The following is a 17839-nucleotide window of genomic DNA, read 5'->3' on the forward strand; positions in this document are numbered from 1 at the left end:
TGACCCGGTAGGTGCAAGGGGTGTGTGTGTCTGGAGATGTGCCCATCTCCATCCCGGACAGTATTCCTTGGGGAGGGTTCCCCTTCCCCAGCTGGCCAAGAGGGTAGTTGGGAAGAAGCATGTGGAGAGGGAAGAGATGAGGCTGAGCTGAGGCTGAGGACACCCCGGGGCTGCCCCACGAGCCGCTGCCGCCGCAGCACGGTGGGCTCGCCCTGCCCGCCTGGGGTGGCTCCGTCGCCGGGCTGCGGCACGGCAGGCTGGCTCTCCCGGCCGGAGCCTCCTCTGCCCGAGCTGCAGCTGCCGGGACAGCGCCGGAGCCCGGCCGGGCACGGGGTGAGGTGCGGGGACGCGGGCGAGCACGGAGCGGGGCTGGGGGCGGCGGGCGGGGATGCTGAGGGAGAGAGGGGAGGGAGGGAGGGCGCAAGGAGGGCGGGCGGCGCCGGCCGGGGGTGGGGAGCGGGGCCGCTGTGGGGCCGGCGGAGCTCCCGCAGCGCCTCTGCCCGCCCCGCGGAGCCGAGCGGGGCTGAACGCCGGCCGGGAGCGCCGGAGGGCCGGAGCGGAGGGGAGGGCCGGGCCGGGCGGCACCGCGGCACTTGTGCCCGCCCCGTCCCCGGGGGGCAGCGCTGAAGGGAGGACGGACCGCGGCTCCCCCCGGCACCGCTGAGGGTCGGGACGGGCGGCGCGGGCAGCTGGGAAGGTGGGGATGTGGGGAGGGAGGTGGGAACGCGGGGAGGGAGGTGGGAACGCGGGGAGGGAGGTGCGGGGCCGGGCCGGGCTCCGCCTGAGGAGTTTGCCGGGACTTTGCCGGTCGAGCGCTCCTGAGCGGCAGAGATGCTCCCGGCTCCGGCGTGCGCGGTACCCGGGGTCGCTCAGTAACCGAGAGACTTCAGCGGCAGTCTGTAGTACGGGTTATTAACGCCTGTCTTTTTCTTTCTTTTTCTCTCTTTTTCTTTCCTTCTTTTTTATTTTTTTTTTCCTGTCTGGGAGGTTTTTCTTTTTTTTGCCAGCAGAAATATCCTGGGAGTAGAGGTGGGAGGTGAAAGTGTAAAGCAACTCGTAGAAAGTGGGTTTCTGAATTAGGGAGCGTCTCAAAACCAAGTTTGAGCCTCGGCGAGGGCGCTGGGAAGTCGGAAGGCTTCGGTGGTGGTTAGGTTAAAGCTTTGAAACGAGGAATTGTGAGAGGAGAATTGCTTGGAAGATGTTAGGACATTGTTTTGAAAATAAGCGTTTAACAGTGAGAAGAGAAATGGAGCGTGATTATAATCTCTGAGTGCTCCAGTTTGAGTAGTTCACTTTTTACTGTGGCTGGGCTGACATAATACTGTCATTCTAGGAGTGTGTTGCAAAAGCGTTTGTTTAACGTAGTTTAACCACCAGGATGGTTTGTATGGTTTCTCTTACTGCATGTACGTGAGTGTTATGTCTTTTATACGTTATTTGTTTATCTTACACATGCAGAGACCCTGGAGATCCTGTAGGCTATATTTGCATTCTATAATGCATGCAGATAATTGTTTTACCCCGTGACTGATGCGCTTACGATGTGATGCCGTATCACATCACACAGAAAACCGGAAAATTAGATTTGTACCACAGGCTAACATTATGGAATTTCTGCTTGAAACGCCATTTGAACCGTGGTATGCCTTTTACAGCGTTGTGTATATTTGTTTTTAATATTGCAGATGCCTTTTGATTGCAAGACTGCTGAAATGCTCTGAGGGCTGCGCCTCCTCTCCTAACCATGAACAGTTCAAAATCGCCAGGGCTGGCTGGATTTGGAGTCTTGAGAAACACAACCTGCCACACGGAGAAAAAAATTTCCGTCTTCTTTTCGATAATCTTCATGACGGTGGGAATTCTGTCCAACAGCCTTGCCATAGCAATTCTCCTGAAGGCATACCAGAGGTTTAGACAGAAATCAAAAGCCTCCTTTTTGCTTCTTGCCAGCGGCTTGGTCGTCACGGATCTCTTCGGCCACCTCATCAACGGAGCCATCGCAGTGTTTGTGTACGCGTCGGACAAAGACTGGATTCGGTTTAACCAGTACAACATCCTTTGCAGTGTTTTTGGCATCTGCATGGTTTTCTTTGGTCTGTGCCCTCTCTTCCTGGGCAGCGTGATGGCTGTTGAACGGTGCATTGGAGTCACCAAGCCAATATTTCACTCTACCAAAATGACTTCTAGACATGTGAAAATGATGTTGACTATGGTATGTCTGTTTGCTGTTCTTATAGCTTTGCTGCCTATTCTTAGGTTTAGAGCCTACCAAATTCAAGCATCGAGGACCTGGTGCTTCTATAAAACAGAACATGTTGAGGACTGGGAAGACAGATTTTATCTCTTACTTTTTTCTTGCCTTGGGTTACTGGCCCTTGCTATTTCATTCTTGTGCAATGCTGTCACAGGAATTACCCTCTTAAGGGTCAAATTTAAAAGTCAACAAAGACAAGGCAGATCTCATCATTTTGAAATGATCATTCAGCTCTTGGCTATAATGTGTGTTTCTTGCATTTGCTGGAGTCCATTCCTGGTAAGAGCCTAATGTGTTTGCCAATGTTTAATGCACATCACTGTATATAAAAGTTATACTTTTTTATCTCCAGGTTTTAAAGTGCTTTAGCTGTGGTAACAGCTCCATTTGCTCGGTGACATCAATTTTAGAGCATATTGTCCATAATGCATGCACCTGCGCATCTATAAAAAACTTGGTAATTATTCTCCACTTCTGAGCATAAACAAAATACACTGAGTTAGCTGAATATATAGGGACTGTGAGGACTGTGTTTCCAGTGCTGTGAAGCAGAATTGGTGGTAGCAGAATTGTGGCTAGAATAAATCTGAACACATACTGAGCTTGTCCACAAATGAGCTTGTCCAGAATCTTGAAGTGGGAAGGCTTTTTAGTCTGTACTGTGGTTCCTATAACTTTTTTTTATTTACGGCAGCCTGTTTGTTGTTATTTTCAGGGTTTACTGCTGCTTGTGAACTGTGTTATGGCAGATAACAGTTAATGGAGTGGAGGGCTTTGCTTTAGAGAGTCGTGTTGAGAAACAGTGGTTGGCAGTGGGTTAAAATCAACGTTTGGTTTAGCCCTCAGCAAGCTGGGCTTGTCGTCTGGACAGCTGCCTGGCAAAGCTGCTGTGTGCAGTTGGTGTGCTCTCTCTGCCATCCCAGTGTATCTTGGGATCTGCTGTCACTGCTGTGGCTCTCCCTAAGCGCTGCTCCTGTTAGGGTGTGCTCTGTTAGTGAGCAGAGCCTGGATTGTGATACAGGAAAGAACTTGACAGCTGTATTATATAAAGCTGCTATTAGCTGTAACTCTTTTTAGTGTAGTTAACCTGTCCGAAGAAAATGAGGTTTTTTTTTTTTTAAATACTGATATTAGCCTCGCTGCAGCAGTTGGATGTATCTGGCAGGTAGCATTTAACTAATCCAGTATCACAGACTTCAAGGGTGAAAGTCTGGATGTAAATGTCTGCCTCACTGAAACGCACAAACCCCCTTGCACTTCTGTTCAGATCACGGAGAATTTTTCTAGTCTCGCTCTGCAGCATAGTTTAAATTCACGTGGGCTCCTGCCAGTGTGGTGGCTGGAGTGTAGAGAGCATAAACAAACTTGTCAGGGCAGTATAGCAAGTGAACTTCCTTCCAGTTACTTCAGACACCTCCTGAAGTTTGTCTGGGACAAGCCACGGAGTGGTTTTCAAGGAGAGCGACTCAAGTGATGACTTTGCTTTCCATGAAAAAGCAGCATTATCCTCTGGTGACATTTATTTTCAGATATAATAACTGTTCTTAAAGGTAGGGTTTCATTTGGTTTTTAAAAACCCTTTTTAAATAAACACCTTTTCTAGTTCAAAAGAGGTGCTTCAGTTATTCAACATACGAAGGAACACTAAATTGCAACTACTGTGGTGTTTTTTTCCACGTTGGCAATTTTTTTTTGATGCCTTTCAATTTTTATTAATTGTTATATATATCAAATATATATAAAATTGTAACTTTTAAGTGAAATTTTTAATGAAAGCACAGCACTGCTTTTGTTAAAGCATTTAACTTCGTTTGAGCTGTAATTGAAGATGAATTATTATTCCAGGTGGAATTTTTTTTCAGTAATGCGGACAGATTTCTGTTAGAAAGGAAGAGTTAAAAAAAAAAAAGAAAAAAAAAAAGTTAGTGTAAGGTAGAATTTAGTTCCTGAAACAAAGTTTTAAGGAAGTGAGCAATTTGTGTTTTAGCCAGAGAGTTCAGTAGTCTGGGAAGTGCAGTGGGATGGGGTCCTTTGTAGGTATTTCCCTTGTTAGCTCTTAGGATCATAGAGTTTATACCAGTTAATTCATTTAATTGCCCAGTCTTTGTTTTGATAGCATTCTGTTCACTGAGTACAAACAGAATTATAAGTGTGGTGTTCATTCAGCAAGGTTTTCTGGCCTGCAGTGGAATAAAGCTTTGTCAGGAATTTACTGCTCGAGTGCTGCACTGAAGTGATCCAGGGTTTATCAAAGTGAATGATTCACGATGAATTGCTGATTCAAACGTACTTATCTGATAGATCTTCACCTCTCAGGGCCTTTAATTGGTGAAATGAATGGTTTGCCCTCTATAATAGGATCAACATGTACTGAAGTATTCCTTGACATACATATGAGCAGGTGTTCGTAGGTGAAATTACCTGGAAAAGGACCTAAACACATGCTTGCTGTTGAATCATTTGCTTCTTTAATTTTTTTCCTCAAAGCTCAATCTGGAAGTCAGTGTTAGTCTCTGAACTGTGAATTTTAGCTACGTTCACTATCCCAGAGAGGACACAGAACAAAATGTTTGGGAGAATCAGTTGCCTCAGTGTAAACCAAAGCAATTGGAAACCAAACAAACCTTTGGAAGAGAAAGTGGAGGGAGGCAGTGTGGTTTATGCCACATGTGGTTTGCAGATACAAGAGTTTGGACTCACTGTGTGATTTCCTGTCTGATGTGGGGGTTTGCTTTGTTTATTTTCCTTCTGTTTTCAATCTAGTCTGGTGTTACATCCACTGATGCATGTGCAGAATCCACCCAGTGCTGTAATCCAACCGTCACAGACTGACTTCACTATTAGATTTCCAATCATTTTCATGGTTTTTTTTTTCCAAGGGGAGTTAATATTCAGTCATTGCCACTCACCTGTGATAAAATCACTTTTAGTTGTGAGTCCCAAGGCCCTGGATTGTCCTTTCTTGTGTCTGGTGTGGAACTGAACTTGACTTCTGCATCTGCTCAGTGGTGTGTGTAAATGTGTGTGTAAATGCATAGATAGTTAACACTTAATATTATATATAATAATATCTAGTAGTGTAATCAATCACCACCTTTACCTTAAGATTACTGGAGATCTGTAGCGTTTTTCAGAAGCAGAGCCCGTGGTGTGGCTCATGTGGAGCTCTGCCTGGAGCTGTTGGACAGGGACTTCCTTCTGATATTTTTTTTTTTCTTTTGATTTCTTTCCCGAAGCTCCGTTTCGTTTGTTTCTCAAAAATGAGCAGCTTTTTCGAGTTTTCTGCCGCTGTGAGGGAATCTTTCCTTAATGAAGTTATGAGGAGGAGGGGGAACGTGGATCTCGTTTTGAGGAACTGAGAGCAGGAGGGTATTCACAAAAAAAAAAAAAAAAAAAAAAAAAAAAAAAAAAAAAAAAAAAAAAGGCAAAAAGTGAAATTCCTGAGTTTTATAATAATATACACAGTCAATGATTTGCAGAGGCACATTTGTTCTGACAGCCCAAATAGTTTAGCTTTGGGGAGGGTAATTGCAGGTAAATATATTCTGAAGATGTTAACATCAGCTTCTCTGCAGTGTCATCTTTTCTCATCCTTGCTAGAGCCTTAGCCCTTTGCTAGGGGTATGTGAATTTTGCTGGCTAAATTTGGTCCCTGGGGGCTGGATTCCCAAAGCAGATAGCTGGGCTGGAGCATTTTGTGACGAGCACCTCTGAGGAAATGGATTGTTATATAAAGCTGGTTTTTTGGCTGTGACTTGACATCTGGCCTGTCATGAAACGCCTTGGGTTTGGAGCTGTGTTTGTATGAGCAAATTCTGACTTCAGCACGTCATACTCTGTAGGGCTCAAGGGATAAACATGTTCGAAATTTTGTTGTTGGAGTAGCAAAGAGAACTGCCTGTAACTGTGGGCAGGAGGGATCTGTTGCAGAGGAATAGGAACAAATTGTGATACGGAGAAATTTCTAATCTTTCTCATGTGTGGGACACAGCAGTCTTAGCCTGAGAAAAATACTTTTACATTCACATTATTCATGTTAAGATCTTTTTCCATGCAGTTATCTGATTCATTTCATTCCAGTTTTACCTCCCCTATACAGCAAAAAATAGCCACTTTTTTTTTTTTTTTTTTTTTTTTTTTTTTTTTTTGGAAAGAGCTCGGCTGTTTATTTTATATGATTAAATCAACTCTTTATTTATTCAGTTGCATTTTTTTACCGCTTAGATTTAATTTCTATCAGTCCTGTGTGCTAAAACAGGGAGGCTCTCCTTGGAATACCCTCACCCCATCCCACCCTGGTTGCTCCACCAGCTGTTTTGGGTGCAGAGTCAGGCTCACAGTTCGTATGTGCTGATGGAGGTCACTTTGTGGCAGGTTTTACACCGAGGAAGTCCTTGTTGCATACATTGTAAGGTAATTTGGAGTACCAGGCAGTCTGTGTCCATCTCATTTGGGGGTTTTTGCATGTGTAGTCACGTCCACACATGCCCAGTGACGCTTTCCCAGGAGTTCATACCCCTGTTACCCTTGAGGTCTCTCCCTCCATTCTTGTTTTCCATCTTTTTTTTTTTTTTTAATAAGCTGGCAGTTTAAATTTCTGTTCTGCTACCTTATGCTCACATGTTTAGTGGGCATCATGTCTTAATAAAGGTTGTTGAGGCCCTCGTCACCTGCAGAGCACAGCCCCTCAGATCTCACTGATGGCTGCTCTGCAGAAGTGTGTTCTTGTCTTGAGGGTTCTCAGTCAAAGCTGCAGCCTCTGAGAGCTTGTTGTGCCTACCCATTTTCCGCAGGGAGAGTGATCTTTCCTTTTGAAAAAGAATAAATTAGGCTTTTGATTTCCAGCCATGTGTTTCTGGAGACTGAAGGAGGAGATACCCTTAAATGTGTTTAGCTAACCTTGCAGCTTTGAATGCTGTTTTAAGCTTTCAGAGGGAAAAAACAAGATTCAGATTTAAAGAAGATAATCAGTGATAATTACTAGGCTTGTGCTGGTTTTTGTGGTTGAATTCTTGCTGGAGGGGTTGTCTGCTGACACCCTACAAAGATGGGATGTGTTGGCTGATGTTTGTTGGGTCTGGGTGATGCGGGTCCTTGCTGGATGCTGTCACTGCATCTCTGAGGATGGGTACAAGCCCATCTCAGGGGCCCCCTGCTGCCACAGTGGTTTTAGTGAATGAACCAGTTTCTTAGGGAAAGGAAAAAAAGGTTTTTTTCCAGCAGCATACCTGCTAAATACACCTTTACTTCTAGCCCGAAGCACCAACACAGTAATGGTTATCGTTGACTGTAGGCAGTAGTTTCTCTTCCAGACCTTGCTGTGTCAGAGGAGATCAGGAGGTGCAGTTTGAAAGAATAAAATGCTCACTGGGTTCCTCTGGAAAGAAAAATCTCACGGGTTTGCTTGTCTTTTGAGCTGCACTCTCAGAGAAAGGGCTCTTGCTCTCCCTCCTGTCGTGCTCCTTTGATTGCTTGCTGAGTTTCCTGATACATCCATTAACACTGTGCAAATTCAATTACTCTTCTTGCTTGAGTTCCTCAGAATGAGCCTCTGATACTCAGGGTTAAATTGCTGAAAGGTTACTGCCATTGCTAATATTGTGGGCCAAAAGGTAATTTGAAATAAATAACTGATTTTAGGATTCGAGAGGAAAGAGAACACTGATTAGAACTGAAGTTTTTGTTAGGCTCAGGACACAAGTGCCTTTCCAGCTTAGTTTCCCCTGGAATAAGGTTTAATCAGCAGCTCAGACAATTTGAGTGTGCTTTTGTATGTGCCCATGAAAATATTCCATGGAAAGGATTTGCAGGTGTCTGCAGAGAGAGCAACAGAGTTTAATACAGCGCATTGAAAAATTCCATCCACCTGTTCAGATGGGGTTCTGTGATATTAGAAACCCTTGGATAAGATGCTCATGCCTTTTTTTTTTTTTTTTTTTGTGTTCGTTATAGAGACCTTTCTTTTATTCTGGATAAAATGAAAGGCACAATTTCCTCCAGGTTGGATGGGAAATGGAATGAGCTTAATTTTAGAGTGTACCCACCTGAAATGGTGCTGAATTCCAGAGGTACTGTTTTGGTGTTCAGACCTGGCCTGTTCCTATTTTCCTCTTTTACAGCACATGGAGATCTTACAGGCCTTATCCTTTCTGAGAAATATGAATCATTTAAAAAAAAAAAAATGTTTGTAAATGTGGGCCAGGGCGTAGTTTATCACGGAGTGCTTAGAAACTCTATATTACTGGTGGCTATATTTGTAATTCAAGTGTTTACCTCCCTCTCCCAGAAGTCAGGGAGCTGAGCAGCTGAAATCCTCTCTAAACAGGAAAGAAGTGCTGGAGAAGGACGGGACAGCGGTGATGATATGAACCAGGGGAGGAAGAAAGGCTGAGACTGACAGATTGCCCTTCACCAGAGGCTTTTGGGGAAGCATAAATATAGTTTTTGTTATCTGTGTTTACTTGTGTGCTGTTTGGAAAAACTTACGTAAAGCCTCTGCTGAAAATGCAGGGCCATCAGAGTGCAGTAGGATTGTTTTGGAGAGGGGAAAAAAAGTAGGGAAGGCAGGTTGTGAGTCCTGGGAGAACACGGCATTTTCAAAATAATGTTGTTCTGGTTTTCTTTCATAATTTGTTCCTTCTTTATTTTTAAATTGAGATGATATATACCAAATTAAACTATGAAGATCTGTAAACTTCAAACACAGTGTATTTTTCCAAATAGGTGTCGGTGACTTTCATAGAAGCTTCTGATTTTTTTCCTCAATTTTGAAGTTACCACCTCAAAAAAATCAAATTCTCCAAACTTCACCCAAGCAAATTTGGGATTCGTAACCTCTGGTTATTTATTCAGTTGGTAAATTTTTTGGATTCTGTGCTAGATATTAAAAAGTCAGTTTGACATGCATTCCATTGTTTGGTATAAGAGAATTCTCCCTATTTCCAAGATATTACACTTATTCAGGCCTTTCTTACTTGAAAATATCGTACACTGCATAACCATCTTTGGAAAATGTCATACACAGCATAACCATTTTTGGATGGTTATTTTAGGAAAGTTTTTTTTTTTTTTCCTGACTATCTAAACACTTTAAATGGTAAACTTGTGGCTGAAAAGTCCCAGGGACAAACACACTCACACGGAGCAACCCCAGAAAGTCCTTCACCCTTACCAGGTTTGATGCCAGACATCAGGGTGTGCTACAGATTGACCTGTTCTGAGAGATAACTGCGGTGTTAATTCACAACTCCAGCTCGGTGTGGTGTTTGTAAACGCTTTCCAGTAGAAGCTGGTTGTCTCAGTAGCACTGTAGAATTTGGTGATGTGTGAGAGGAAGGGCTGAATTGCAGTTTGTCCCACCTGGGGTCCTGTTAAGCAGCAGCAGTGGCCAGGTAGCAGCAGGTTGCAGAGAGGGTTTAACCTGTGTCGGGACCAACATCGGCACATGAGCATGTGGGGATGAAGATGCTTGTGCTGGGAAGGACGTGACCAGCTGTGCTCCCATCTGCTTCGCTGCACGGAAAAAGAGGAAGGTGAAGCAGGAAGGAGGCGAGGATCCATGTAAATGGTAGCAGTTTGGGTTAGGATTTACAGTTCATTGGTGAATTGGAAATAAAATTGGATCTGTGTTTTTTACCAGGAGTGCAGGAGTACTGAGAGATAAATCACTCCTAGATGGAGACTTGATTTTTCTCTTCCCTCCTCCACCTGAAAGGTGGTCCAGCTGCAAAACAGTCCCTTTCAATTTATTTGCCAACATCAAAGGAAAAAGTAATTGTGAATTACGTATTCCAGCTTAGTAAATGTATCGCTAATTTATTAGCCTTGATATTTCTGTTGATGGCTTCTTAGTTTACTTCTCCAGAATGATATAGAGACTAAGTCACTTTAACAAAGATGATTAAAAAAACCCCCACAACATGAAAGCAACACATCATGTCTTCCCCCACTGTGTATGCTGCATACACGATAAACATTAAATATAATTACGACTGAACATACCTTTATTTTTTTCCTTCTCCACCCCTACACTGAACACCATCATTTCTCAGATACATAAACTGAATGTCTGACTCTCCATGAGTAGGAAATAGAGCAGGTTCTTTACTTTTTTAGACCTGTTGTTAATAGAGGTCTTGCAGGTTTGGCCACACATCAGAGCTATCTGTGTTCCTGAATTCTAGAAGAGGTGAAGAGGCCACTGTGTATCATGACTGACTCTGAATTTCTTCTCTCCCTTCTTTTAACGCTTCTAATACGTGTGGATATCTCAGGGTTTGGTGGTACCTGCCCTGAAAACCACTGGGTATGTGACACTGCTCTGTGTGTCATGGCAGGTAGTAATCACCATCCTTGATTTACCTGTTTTGGACCAGAACTTGATTTTGGGAGTTAGACACAGATTTTTCCCCAGCTGGATAGTGAGCCAGTGGATCCACTCTTTTAATTTTTGGCATTATTGCTTTGTCACAGAAGTATACATGAGAAAAAAATGAGATTGCCTTGTTCTGCTGCTAGCTGCTTCTCAAGAGCTGATCCTGCCAAACTTTTCCACAAGGAATTATTACATACGCTGTTCAAAGTACCTTCTGGACTTTAATGTGAAGGAAAACTTGCTCATGTATTTTTTTTTTTTAGTCTACAATTCCTTTTTAATTTGACGTTTTCTATAAAGTTGCCATGCTCAGTTAAAATTTTAACTGCTGGGCTGGACCATCATCTGGCATATAAAAGCTGAAGGTGTGGTTCATGTTTCTCTTCTAGAAAGGGAAAGGAAAAAACATCAGGGGGGGAAACACGCAGATGAGGAACATAAAAAGCATTATGGGCCATAAGCAGAACAGTGTGTGTGCTAACAGTTTGATGGCAGGAGTAGTGCACTGCATATTTCTTGGAAGCCCTTGTTTTTACACTGACTTAGAGACTCACATTAAAATAAAAAAATAGAATGGAGCACGCTCAGCTTTGTTGCAGCAAATGTGTGGTTTATGTACTGCGAGATCAGTGTAACAATGATACAGGCAATTTGCTGTCAGGGTTCCTTTTCTAATAGCTGTCCTTAGGAGGTATGTAAAATGCAAATAAAAATGCATTTTTATTTCTCTCTCCCCCTATTTTGCAATTTTTTTTTCCCTTAAAGTTTGTGTTTATATACAGAGTCTCATCCTGTGTGATCTCTGGCCTGTTAGACTGCAGCTTCCTTTGTAGCATGAACAATGCAAGTTCCAAAGACTTCTGGAAATTCAAAATAAGTATACTTTTTGTTTGTTTGTTTTCGTGGAGTGGGGCACAATCAGTGAAGTTCCGCCTCGAGTCCTGCGTGGTTTAGGAGAAGGGGATTTATTTACACCTCTGGGTTCAGTGTAGTTTGAATTCTCTTGGTTACATCATGTGATACTTTCTTTTTTTTTTATTTTTTTATTTCTTTTTTTATTTTTTTTTTGCAAACCAGAGAGACAAACTACAGCTGCGTTCATATAAACACTGAATAAATCAGCAAAGTGCTACTTGGATTCTTACATGTCTAAATAGGTTAGAAAATGTCATGGGTTACATTTGCTATTTACCAGCTGGAGGTTAATTTTTTTGAGTCACGCTGCTGAATCTGCATGTAGATACGAACTTGTGGACATCAGAGGCCATGAGATGTGATGCAATTGTGTTCCCTTTCGTGCTTGCCCATTTGTGTACTGCTGGCTTGTTCTAGCTGGCCTTGTTCTAGAAACCAGCAGATGGTTTGTAGGACATCTTCGCACTGTTGGGGCGGTGGATTTCAGCTGCTTGCAAGTTTTGTGATGTGTTTTCTCAGAAGACATGAAAGAGCCTCCAGTGCAGTCTCTTTGGGAGTGAGAACCTCTCTCACTTCATTCTCAGAGGCTGTGGTGGTGACCTGTCCCCCTGCTCTGCCGTAAGTGTTTTAGGATAAAAATGCTCATGCTCGAGGCTGGAAAAGACAGATTCTCTGTCTTGGTCCATTTCTGTATGGAAATCTCAGCCTTCAGAACTTCAGATATCTGGGATGTTATCTTATATTAGTTTCAGTGATAGAAGAAATGAAACATGCTTCTAATTTCTTTATAATATTCCCAAATAATGCAAGCAATATGTCTAGAAAATCTGTATTTTATGAAACAAAATTGGCAGTTAATCTAGGTTTTATCTTATTATTTCAAATACAGGGATTCACAGCTGAATAGCTTAAGCAAGTGTCGATGTACATAAAGCTCTGTGTTCAGGAGAGTTAACTTGAATGTTCTGGATGAAGCTTCTCCAAGTATCAGGATCCATAAATTATGTTTCAATATTCCTTGCCCTGATTTATTTCCTGTAAATCCATAGCCAAAGCAGAGCTTTGTTACGTTGGCCCAGCAAGCTGAACAGCAGATGAATAGATTGATTCATTTAGAGGTGATCACTTCCAAATGGAAAGGAATCTCACAAGTTTGCTAGGTAACATGAGAGAAAATAACACAGCTTTACAAAATCTGGATGGCAACATCTACTGCTTCTTTTTTCATGAAAATTGCGTTGCATTTGGCATTTATTGTGAGAGAGGAACATCAAATGAGTTTTGAAGTCCATCAGGAAGCAGATTAGGAAGCTGTGTGTGTGGATTCAGTCAAGAGTGGGCTGTATGGGATAAGGATGTTGGTCTGGGAGCTCTGCTGAGCTGCCATTTGCTGCTTAGTCCTACTTGAATAATGAGTAAGGAACATTCTGAGTTTGGCCTGTGGTATTAGACCTCTAATAAATAAAATGTGGACTGCCCTGAAAAAAAACATCCCGTGCAGAAGCCAAAGGGGTTGTTCAAGTTTGGGTGGGCTGCTGATGTCAGAGAGGAATGTGCCCAGTGGTTGTGGGGTGGAAAGCAGATTCGGGGAACTGGCTGGTGTTTGTGTTGGCTTGGTGCTCAGACATTCCTCCTCCTCCTCCTCCTCCTCACACCGGTTCCCAGCTGTGCTTCTGCCAGTCCCACCAGCGTTCCTGGGGGATTTCTTTTCCTCTCCCACAGATGCCATACAGAAATGGACAATCAGATGCTTGACCAAGCAAGTTCAGTGTCCTTCTGTGCATTCGCTTCGTTCCACTCGGGTTTATGCTCAGATGTGGTGACCTGCACGCTGTAGGTAGGGTCTGGGAATACAGAGGAGCGTTTAAAGAGGAGTAAAATAGGTTTGCTGGAATGTCGAGCTTTAGTTTACTCTCATCATTCATTTTAGTTTTTTTTTTTTGTTGCTGGTTTGTTGTTTTGTTTTTTTTTTTCCCCAATGTATCTTTTTGAAAACACAGCTCTCTGCACTTGGCCAGACCGACCCTAACTTTCATGGCCCAATAAATCAGTGTACCCTTAGCATCAGCTGTAAAATACCCCATTTCTCGGTTAAATAACTATCACTTTAAAGGCCTTGGAGCTGAAAGCCTTACAGTGTTTCATCTTTCTACCAAAAAAGTCTTCGTGTGCTTTGAACGTTAATAAGATAATTTACCACCTTACGGCAGATTCCTGGCTTTGCAGGTCAGGCTCTCCTCACGCAGGCACTCAGGTTACAAACCCTCAGTGGGCAGACAGCCTGGAAAGGAGGTCTCTGCAGAGCAAGGGGGGCCAGGCACAGCTTACTGGGCTGGTGTAGCCCTTGGGTGTCCTCTGCCACCTGCAGTCCTGACCAGCTGCTCTGGAAGATGCCTCCACCACGTGAAACTTGGCTCTGGTGGTGTTCTTGCTTCTGTCCCTGTGCAGCACCTCCAGAGGTGAATGAAACCAATCTGTGTCTCCACTGGCAAGAGGAGGGGTATTGATGGCGTTTGTCACCATGGCATAAATTTTCCTGTAAATCTCTAAATCCTCTGGTGTCAGTAAATTATGTAAATTATGCTTAAAACATACGAATCTTCTTGCTGAAATCAAGCTGCTTTATTCCTTATGCAGCCTTTAATTAGGAAGATGTGAAAAAAACCTTTTGTAAAAATGTTCTGACCTACTAGTGGCCTCTGCCCTTGAAAAAAACCCCTCCCTGGAACAGTCCTGGCACGCTTTGTTAGCTCAAATTCTGGCTTAAGTTTTTATTTCTTCCTTAAATCAGTCCCTGGTTTTTGGAGGGTATTGCCATCATCTGCTCCAGGGGTTGAGCAGAAGTAATTCAGCAGAGCCACATGTGTGTCCTGTGTAAAACATGAGAGGATTTCTGGGATGGTAAATGTTAATTGCCTGGAAGTATTTACATTATAGCTGGGAGGCATTGCTGCCGTGAAGGTGTGAAGATGGGAGACGACGCTGAAACGGTTGCACTCATTTATTTACCTGCTCTCTTGGTGTATTTTTTTTTTCCATGTGTGATTTTAAAATACTCCACTTGCAGGTAATTTATGACGCGTTAATTCAGAACCGTTCCGTTTGCAGGTGACCATGGCCCGGATCGGGATCAGCGAGAGCCGTTCCAAGGAGACGTGCGAGACGATCCTTTTCGCTCTCCGGATGGCCACGTGGAACCAGATCTTGGACCCCTGGGTGTACATCCTGCTCCGCAAGGCCGTGCTGAGGAACCTGTACAGGATCACGAGGGGCTGCTGCGGCGTGCACATCGTGAACCTGCACGTGTGGGAGCTCAGCTCCATCAAGAACTCCCTGAAGGTGGCAGCGATATCCGAGTCACCGAGTTCCAAACAGGTAAACCTGCAGCCCCTCAGCTCGATGGGACAGTGAAAGTTTTCGACACAGACTGTGAAGAGACGGTGGAGGCGGCACTTTACGGTGAATTCCAAGGCTCAGCGGTTTGGCACGTGTTTTGAATCGTGAGTGGTTTGCTGTTGTTGCTTACCGGTTTGATGTTGCTGTTCCAAGAGGTGCCCTTGAATGTTTTAATTCTTCCTGGAATTAAACTCCCTTCCAAACATGGGAGTTGAGTGATAAATCACCCCTTCCAGGTATTAAAGTGAACAGGGCTCCTTATAATCCTCCCTGCCAAACCCGTCGCCTTAGAAGGCTTCTTAAGACTGGATGCAAAAGTGATTTCCAAGGGGATTTTTAAAAGGAGTAGATTTTAACTACCAGAGGTAACCCCAAATCCTGTGCAGTCACTGCTTTCTAGGATAAAGTCCAATGTCCTTTCCATAAGGGTATTTGCTTCAAGGCATTGAATTTACCAGCTGTATATATAAAAGACGTTTTGCTTGTGCCTAGGTTATGAAATGAGCCACTTGGCTTGGTTCATTGGCTTGACCTCTTGATTATTCCGTGAATTTTTGGGAGAGCTGCAAACTTCATCAATGTAACTGTTCCTTTCAGCTCACTGACAAAACCCAGGGTTTCCCGTGGGAACACAGGAGCAGATCAGCTCAGCTCGCTTGGTTACATTTTCAGATTCATCCGTGAGTTTTTAGTCCCTTCAACAAATTTTGTTGGAACAAACAGGCATAAAGCAGTGGCTAGTCCGTGAAAATAGGTTTTCCCCTCCCTCCCAGAGCTGAAGGACAATTCTGGAAGTGTTCCCTTGGTGCATATACCGAAATGCTCACGTTGTACTTCTGCTTCACTTGTAAAAGGTCACGTGTGTCTGGTGAAAAATGTGTGTGACCAAACGAGCAGCTCTGCAGGGACTGCTCTGGGAGCAGGGCTGTGCTTGGGAAAGCTGAGTGCGCTCAGCTCTTGCAGGGTCTGTGTCTGAAGAGCTGAGGACATTTCAGTGAATTTGAAGGCACCAGAAGGTCTCCAAGGACTTCACGCAGAGGGCCCTTCACCTTTGATGCTGCTAAGAGAAGCTTGGGTTTTTTGGGGACTGTGCGCTGTTCAGAAGCAAAAGATGAGAGGTGGTGTTTTAGGATTAAAAGATCTGTTTTTATTTTTATCTACTTAACTTCAAATAGCTACATTAGTGAAGTGCTGTTATATTTGAACAAAGTGGTTAAAAACAGATTTCACCAAGGAGACAGTCTGAGGGACCAAAACTATTCACAAAGTACAAATTCTTGTTGTATGTGAGAATAGTTTAAAAGTCAGAAAATAATTAAAAAAAAAAAAGGTTTAAATATTTCAATTTTTTTTTTTTAAGCTATTTCCTTTTTGTTTTAAAAAAGTTGAAAAGTAAGTGGGTTAAATAACCCTGTAACGAAATGGCTTCATTTACCCCAAAGAATTTCTGTGTGTGATACTGATTTTCTCAGTCGTGGAGCTGATAAGCCGTGGACAGATTTGATGCTGGTGTAAAAAGTTCTGCACTGTTGCTTCTCGTGGGTTCTGCTGAAATCTGGAGGCGTTCAGTCACTGCTCAGTTTGGCTTTTTCGTTTCGTGGAGTGTGATGTCCGTGTACCTGTTGGTGTAAATTATTTGTTCCTCACGGGGGATTGTTGTTTCGGCAGCCGCAAAAAAAATGCTGGTCCGTAAATTGTTGAGATGTTTGATCGGTGAGTGAAGCTCGACGCTGTTGCTTTTTGTTATGTGAATAAACGTAGCCTGTGTGGTTCGTACTGGTGGGCTTGTGAAACAAAGAAAAAGTTTATATGTATATGTGATTTCTTATGTTTTTGTGTACTAATACGTGTCGAATGTAAATTGTAAAGCCTCATTAAAGTGATCAAACTGTGTCCTGAGAGTTGTGGTGTATTTTTGTGTAACAAAACAGAGATCTAAAGTTGTTAAAAATAATACTTAGGACAAAAAAAACCCCTCAGCCTGGATTGGAGCCAGGAGGGGATAGGAGGGGTTGGTGTTCCAACCCTTTGCTGGCAGGTGAGCAGCCCAGGGCAGCTGGTGGGCTGAGGCAGGAAAGGCCAAGTTCTGATGACCCCTTCTCAGGAAACGCAGATAGAAGTGGAGTTGAGGGAGTTGAGTGCTTGGGACAGAAGCATTTTAATCCAAATACCTGCCAACCTGTTTCACATCCACCGTGAAGCATCCTGAAAAAAAAAAAAAAAAAGCTGAGTTTTGCTGTTCATATTTTGTCTTGCTCAGTGATGTGATTGCCTGCAGAGGCAGCTCGGGGTACAGTCACCCTTGGAACTGTTACCACTGAAAGGGATTGGATTATCACCGTATTCCATCTCACAGGAGAGCCAGCAGCACGCTGTGCTGCAGGATTAGTTACATATTTTATGGAATAGGAGATTATTAAAAAAACCAAAATAGTGAGATGGTTTCACATTAGGATGTGAGTATTGCCCAGGCAGGGAGCAAAGGACACTCTGCTTAGCAATGTGCTGATGGTCCCTTCAGAGGCTGGGGAATGATGTGAGCAGTCATGAGCTGCCTATTTACTGCTGGCAATAATTAGTGCCTCCAGAGCAGGCAGGGGCAGTAAGGGCTCTGGGGAGGGGGAAGAAAGTGAATCTCATTTCTGACTAATGATCAAAGAAATCCTCAGGGTGGGAGAATATTTTAACCTAATTGGGATCTTAAGCAATGGCAGGCCATATAAGAGAGCACATTATCCTAAAATGAGGTCCTAGCCTGGGTGCAATAAACGTGCTGAAGCAAAGAAACCATCAGTAACCAGTTGCTCATCAGAGGGATTATGCAAATATCTGGAGTTTGTTACCTGGATACAGAGACAGAGAGCAAGGTTCGAGGCCTTTTAGATCTGATTCTTGAGACA

At 43.5% G+C, this 17839-nt stretch overlaps 1 protein-coding gene across 5 annotated transcripts; it reads left to right on the top strand.

Annotated features, from left to right (window-relative positions):
- The first annotated feature begins 745 nt into the window (after window positions 1-745).
- On the top strand, window positions 746-14954 carry PTGFR (prostaglandin F receptor). Of its 5 annotated transcripts, none has more exons than XM_027901165.1 (3): window positions 746-908; window positions 1686-2533; window positions 14652-14954. In XM_027901165.1, exons 2-3 carry the CDS (start codon window positions 1745-1747, stop codon window positions 14952-14954), a joined length of 1092 nt encoding a protein of 363 aa, XP_027756966.1. In that variant the 5' UTR covers window positions 746-908; window positions 1686-1744. The 5 variants fall into 5 exon arrangements, with proteins under 5 accessions (XP_027756966.1, XP_027756963.1, XP_027756967.1 ...); XM_027901162.1 differs by having other exon boundaries at window positions 746-902; XM_027901166.1 differs by having other exon boundaries at window positions 746-902; window positions 1686-2212.
- The last annotated feature ends 2885 nt before the right edge of the window (window positions 14955-17839 follow it).

This window comes from Empidonax traillii, unplaced genomic scaffold, assembly GCF_003031625.1.
Source record: "Empidonax traillii isolate 1590-97213 ecotype Southwest subspecies unplaced genomic scaffold, ASM303162v1 scaffold764:size1210623, whole genome shotgun sequence".
Classification (NCBI taxonomy): domain Eukaryota; kingdom Metazoa; phylum Chordata; class Aves; order Passeriformes; family Tyrannidae; genus Empidonax; species Empidonax traillii.